At 29.8% G+C, this 7,272-nt stretch overlaps 2 protein-coding genes across 2 annotated transcripts; both read right to left on the bottom strand.

The window, feature by feature from the left end:
* Nucleotides 1-3,175: 3,175 nt before the first annotated feature.
* Nucleotides 3,176-3,565, bottom strand: LOC113369719 (glutathione S-transferase D7-like). Its single transcript, XM_026610291.1, has 2 exons — nt 3,461-3,565; nt 3,176-3,328 (listed from the first exon to the last, which is right to left on the bottom strand). The coding sequence occupies exons 1-2, from the start codon at nt 3,563-3,565 to the stop codon at nt 3,176-3,178; spliced, it is 258 nt and encodes an 85-aa protein (XP_026466076.1).
* Nucleotides 3,566-5,978: 2,413 nt separating this feature from the next.
* Nucleotides 5,979-7,013, bottom strand: LOC113369727 (histone-lysine N-methyltransferase SETMAR-like). Its single transcript, XM_026610294.1, has one exon. It carries the CDS (start codon nt 7,011-7,013, stop codon nt 5,979-5,981), a length of 1,035 nt encoding a protein of 344 aa, XP_026466079.1.
* Nucleotides 7,014-7,272: the final 259 nt, after the last annotated feature.

The following is a 7,272-nucleotide window of genomic DNA, read 5'->3' as shown; positions in this document are numbered from 1 at the left end:
CACAGACACAGACTGTTGATTTATTTTAAAATATTTACAACAGAAATTAAACATAGAGCACAGAACATATATTTATATAGACTGGTAACATAGTTTTTAGTATCAACGTACAGCAGTTAAGTTTAGTTTTCTTTCCATTTCTATTATCAATTACATATGTATATATATATATATATATATATATATATATATATATATATATATATATATAAAATAAATTAATAAAACAACATTTGCTAATTTTAATACGCACATAAATTTATTTCATTGAAATTATACAAATGAAATAAAAATATTAATTACTAATTAAATAAAATATACAACAAATTTCTAACATCCCTCTCTTACGTGCAAAAATGTATATGATTATTTAAATTCGCAATAATAATAACAAATTTGTATTATTCAAATTCAAATATAATGTTAAAACTAAGAAATTATTTAGATTAATTATATTCAATTATTTCATTTATACATATATAATCCCCTGTCCTTGACCACGCCATTGCGTACCATATACTGAGGTCAAAGCATCCCCCTTGATCTTGACTCGGAATCTGATGGGCGATCGTCGGATGCACTCGCAGAATGTCCTTCCAGAAATCTCAAGCACTCGACACAAAATCGCTACTTTAGTACCACTATATAACTTTGTCTTTTACAGGTCTATTCGACATGTTGCAATTGTTCTAGTAAAGTCTTTACACAACACAGGACACACGACTTACATTAGAGACTCTTGTAAATTTAAAATTGTATTTTAACAGATATGTGGTGGAGTATAAGTATAACCTACAAAGGCACATATATAAATTGTACTATTGATAATTGCATGTATATAATTAAAGGATACATTGTTGCTGTAAATAAATTGTTTAATTTTAAAATTGTTTCAAAATTGAGATCCTGAAAGAAACACTTATCAAACTATTGAAGGTACACCTAGATACTTCCAAACATACCCATTTTTTGGCTTTTAATTAACGTTACACGATAAATTTATTATATCAAATTGATCTACTAAATTAATTACACGTTTTGATGCATAAATTAATTAAAACTAATCAAAGATTTAATTAAAAAGTCTTAATTAACGCTAGCACATGTTAATTAACGAAAATTTCTTTGACAATTGAGGCGACTGAACTTAGCAACATGTGTCAAAATGTCTGTGGCCACTTGTACAATTTAAAGCGCGAAATTCAAATAAAAATTTAAAACACTGTATTTTACCTATTTGAATATATACGGTAAAAGGCTAAGTGTGTATATATATATATATATATATATATATATATATATATATAGTCTTTGGATATGTGATAGATAATTTTTATATAGAGCAAGCCTCGGAGCAAGCCGCGAGCTTTCGACCTAAAAAAAAATTTCCCCAAAATTGTCGGAGTAATCAAATTAATATTTATTAATTTAGTTAATAATAATTATGTACTGGCAATTAAATTTGTATATACATACAAATCGTGCCTTATCTAATCGTACCTTACTTATTTCTAAAATTTAAATTTAGAATGTATGTGTGTTTAATAAACTTCTATAATCAATTGATTATAGAGATAGTTAAAAAAACAAATGTGCATGTATAATATTATAATATAGTTACAAAATCTTACTTATTTTTGTTAGTATGTTAGTAAGTAATTATTTACTTACTTTGTCATTATTTTAATTTATACTTAAGATTCATACTTTTGTTCTTAAAATCCATATTTTTTTATAGTTTAAAGATAAATATATAAATTAAAATTATATTATAAAATTATCTGAGTCTTTGATAACTGTATAAATTATTATTATATAATAGTTATTTGTAATAGTAATTATAAATTTTATGGTATATAATTTATATTATTTTCAGCTTGTTTTAAGTATAATATTCAAATCAAATATTTATTACTAAGCTAAAATAATCTTATAAAGCAATTTAATTGAAGAATTTTAAATTTTCAAGCTATTTTAATCACTTTGGTACAATATACTTTATATAACAACACTTTTGAATACAAATATTTTCTCAAAGATTAACTTTTCTGTTTGAATTTCGCGCTTTAAAATGTGCAAAATGCGGCAGCGGTCATTTTGTTAACTTTAATCTTTTCAAATGTCACGACATTTTTGTGAATATGCTCGCGTTCATTAAGCGTTTTTAATTACATCAATTTGTCAATTACATCTTTGATTAGTTTTAATTAAATTGTGCATCAAATCGTTTAATTAAATCTGTAGATCAATCTGATATAAACAATATATCGTGAAATATTAATTAAGAGCCAAATAATGGGTATGTGGGGAAGTGTTTAGGTGTACCTTGAATAGTCATAATTATCTCTTGCAGGGCCCCCATTTCGAATCAATATTATAATTAAACATTTTATTCACAGTGCTAATGTATCCTTTAATATAAAATAGAGTATATGGCAGATTGAATAATATACACATGAACAGGATATGACAAATTAATTAACTTAAAATATAAAATTAAGTATTAATCAGAGCCGATCCTACATTTAATGCGATGCATGAGAAAAATATGGGCGCATGCCTTAGGGGGCGCCAACAAAAGATTCGGATATTGAATTTTCAATATAGTTTTTTTTTTCAATATAGTGTGAGAATTGAGACTCATCATTTTATTTAAAGCAGTTCTACAATTAACATCGCTAATATTATAAAAGTATATGCATTTTGGCGTAAAGAGTAATTTAAGCGGTAAATCTTAGTATATTATATTAAAAAATTGTAGACATGAGCACAGGACAACGTCTGTCGGGTCATCTAGTTAAATATAATTTGATTAAACTGAATTTATAAAAAATATATACTTGGCTTATCAATATATATTTCATCTGCTAACCTATTTACTTGTCGGTAACGCATACAAATTAATCGACCTTTTTCACGCCGATATTTTTTATGACTATCAAAAAGACGGCATACTCAAAATAAAATTCATGCACTTTCATCACAATACAAATAAAAAACTTAAAAATTGTTTGCATCTTTCGCGCAATAGTTTTTTATCTACTCTCACATCTATTACATAATGATCTGCCAGTTTAAATTTGAATATGTTTTCTAATAATTGTATTTAAGTTAAAGTGCAACTACATTAAGTACATGTTAATTTGCATCAAAATTATTATTCATATTGTGTAAATTACTGCGAATCCAATTTGCTTTTTAACCATTCACCAAATTGATCTGCCCCGGATTGATTGATTTCTTCATAACCGTATGGTTCCAGAGCCGCCTTAGTTCGCTCATACCATGCTGATAATTGTGGATAAATTGATACGTCAGTCCCACATGACTATGAAAAATTTTCATTATATTAATAATTTAATTTTCTGATTATTAATATTCTGTTATGTTCAGAAATGTGTATAATTCAATATATTTATAAATAGAAAATAATATTTCCGTTTTTATATTCTATATATACCTCAATATTTGATACTGTGGTTACTAATGCAATGTCGGCTATAGTTATTGTAGGACCAGCAACCCATTCTTTATCCTCTAGCATTGCTTCCAAATTCCAACGCATCTTGCAAATTTTCCAATTTTTGTTCGTCTATTGATGTCTGGCCTTTGAATAATATGGGATACTAAAATTTAAAAACATATCGCATTATAACTCATTTTTTGCTAACATGACTATTTGTTAACTTCCCGTAGGGTGAGTTATTGTAATGGGCCGAAAATCGGAATGGAAAATTTTACATTTCTCGACGTTTTGAAGGTTTCTGAACATTTGGCATACTTCAAAAAAATGGATGTGTGTGTATGTATGTATGGATACAATTTTTCGCCCACGTTTTCAGGCGTACGGATCAACCCATTTGAATGTTCAAAAAACATTCGATTCCTATTGATAAGGAGATGTGCTGATTAGTTTTTGGCAAAGGCAGGTCCAGCAGTTACGGAGATAAAGAGCAAAGAGTTCAGAGCATAGAAATCGAGTTTTGAGAGAACGAAGCATCCGATTTGAATGATCTGAAAAACATTCAATTAGTAATGATTGGGAGAAGTGGTTATTAGTTTTTCGCAAAGGCAGGCCGAGCCATTTCGAAGATACGGAGCTAAATGTACAAAAAATGGCAGTTTTTGAGAGAACTAAGCGTCCGATTTAAATGATTCAAAGAACTTTCTGCTTGTCTTAACAAAACAATTAATTTGAAAAAAAAAATTGTTTCAACTTTTGTATATCGAAAATAATTCAGATTTTATTTTTAATTCTGACTATAGTTCTAATATACTCTAAACAAATATTTCAACTTTGCAATTCAGTTTATATAATTCTTATAAATATTAGACAATATTACAATATTTATAATAATCTATTGAAACATTCAGTATTCCTCGAACATTTCGTTACGGTACGGGAAGTTCCAGCAATTTGCCTTAAGGCACGATGCCACCCACTCCACTAGATTATAATATGGTTACAAAAAATATAAGACAAAGAGTAGAAACTTTTAAAAATACATATATTGCATTATTACTCATAATTTTTCATATAAAATGATTTCTAACTTCCCGTAGGGTAAGTTATAGTAATCACAAAAAAATCGAAAATAAAAATTTATATATATATATATATATATATATATATCTTTACGTTTCAGAGGTTTCTGAACATTTTGGCATACCTTAGAAAAAATGGATGTATGTGTGTGTGTGAATACAAATTTTCGTCGACGATTTCGAGAACACGGTTCGACCGATTTCAATTATTCAAAAAACATTCGATTGCTGTTGATAAGGAGACGTGCTGATTAGTTTTTGGCATAGGAAGGTCTAGCCGTTTCGAAGATACGGGGTAAAAAGTGCCAAAAACGGTAACTCAATTTTTAAGAGAACGAAGTGTCCGATTTTAAACATAAAACATTTTACTTGTTTTGACAAGATAAACAACTGATTAAATTTTCATGAAGGCAAGTCTAGCGGTTTCGAAGATCTAGTAAAAAAAGTAAAAAAAAATGCCATTTGGCGGTCAAAAATGATCATTAGACATATGCACATAAAATTATCAGATTTTTATGAAGATTCTAACAATAAGTATAAATTTTGTTTACAATCCTATGGGTTCCGTACCAATTTTATCCGTTAGACGACGACGCGGCGTTTACGCGCTTCAATATCGCGTCTCTATGCAGTTAAAGCAATGTGAAATTGAAAAAAAGTTTCAAAATTTCAAACTAAAAAATACATTTTTTCCAAAAGTTTTTTTTCCAAAAAAGTAATTTTTTTTTCAAAAATTTATAGTTTCGCAACTATCTAATTTTTTCAAAGTAAATTTTTTCAAAAATGTTAATCTTAAAAAAAAAATGTTACTGGAAGTTCCAGCAATTTGCCTTAAGGCACGATGCCATGCACCCCACTAGTTGTTTCTGATATGATACAATATAGTAAGACAAATGAAGCGTATGTTATTTATCATAAAAACAGATATTTTCAATGTTCTGTGGAAAACTTCAAAACCTTTGAATTCCAATAATAAACACCTCATCATAATGTCTTTAACAGAGCATTAACAAAATATTGATTGATTGAATCACAATATTATTCAAGTTTCAAATTTAGTCATTTTTAACTTCCCGTAGGGTAAGTTATTGTAATCGTCCAAAAGTCGAAATTGAAAATTTTGCATTTACGAGTATTTACGTTTTGAATGTTTCTGAACATTTTGCATACCTTAGAAAAAATGGATGTGCGAAATGAATGTGAATCCAAATTGCTGGAACTTCCCGTACCGTAACCAAATGTTCGAGGAATATTAAATGTTTTCAAATAGATTATTATAAATAAATACTGTAAACATTGTCGAATATTTATAAGAATTATATAAATTGAATTGCCAAGTTGAAAATATTTGAATGAAGTATTAGGGGGACCGGAAAGTAATGTCGTTTCTTACGCTAAATTCAAACACATACATTTTTAACGAGTCTTTATTTTTAATCAATGATGTATTCCCCATCATTGTCAATAACCTTTTGCCATCTAGTGAGTAAATTTTCAATCCCTGATCGATAAAAATTAATTGGTTTTTCGGCAAAATATCTAGAGATGGCATTTTGGATATCATCCAAATTTGCAAATGTTTTGCCACTTAAAAAGTGTTGCAGCGCTCGGAATAAGTGGAAATCCGATGGTGCAACATCGGGCGAATATGGTGGATGAGGCAGCACCTCCCACCCCAATTCATTAATTTTTTCTAGAGTTCGCTTTGCGCAGTGCGGTCTTGCATTGTCATGTTGGAGAATGACGCCTTTTCGGTTGACAATTGCTGCCCACTTTTCAATTAAAGATTGATTTACTCGCTGCAATTGTTCTCTGTAGAGGTCTGCAATAACAGTTTGTCCAGGTTTCAGTAATTCAAAATGAACAATGCCGCGAATACTCCACCAAACACACAAAAGCGCTTTTTTGGGGTGTAAACCTGGCTTAGCAGTACTTCGAGGGTTTTCTTTCGGAGAGAGCCACTGCCTTTTGCGTTTTGGGTTATCATACAGGACCCATTTCACATCTCCTGTGATCAAGCGATTAAAAAACGCTTCTGTGTTGTGTCGTTGAAGCAATAAGTTGCATGTGATTGATCGGTTAGCCTTATTCTGTTCGGACAGATTATGCGGGACCCAAACACCTGCTCTGCTTACTTTCCCAATCTGCTTCAAATGTTCTTGGATGGTCGACCAAGGTTGGTTGAGACTGTTTGACAATTCCTCGATCGTCTGACACGGATTTGCTTCCACTTCCGCCCTTAACACGTCGTTGTCTAACGCTGATGGTCTTCCTGATCGATACGAGTCGGAAAGATCAAAATTACCCGATTTGAACTTGGAAAACCACCTTTGGCATTTACGAATGTCCAGTGCATTTGGATAAACATCGCATATGTTTTTGGTAGCAACTGTTGCGTTATTACCCTTGCGAAACTCAAAGAGCATGCAATGCCGGATGTGTACCTCTTCTGGTTTTTGGCTGGCCATTTTACACAAAATTATAAAAAAAAAATTGTAATTCAATTGTCTATAACTAAAGAAATCACTTAACCTCACAATGTTTTTGGTATGCCTCTGAACCAAACAATGAGCTGACAAATGACAATCAAGTATTGGCATGCGCAGAAACGACATTACTTTCCGGTCCACCTAATATTATACATAATTATAAAAGTATTATAATTTCACAATTATGCTTAAATAATATTTCAAAAACTAAATATCTAAGTGAAGAAAATCACAGAAG

Source organism: Ctenocephalides felis, unplaced genomic scaffold (assembly GCF_003426905.1).
Source record: "Ctenocephalides felis isolate EL2017-DRISC unplaced genomic scaffold, ASM342690v1 CF-g0.4_SCAFFOLD_00804, whole genome shotgun sequence".
Taxonomy (NCBI): domain Eukaryota; kingdom Metazoa; phylum Arthropoda; class Insecta; order Siphonaptera; family Pulicidae; genus Ctenocephalides; species Ctenocephalides felis.
Note: the sequence above shows the minus strand (reverse complement) of the source record. Positions and strands in the feature narration are given on the sequence as shown.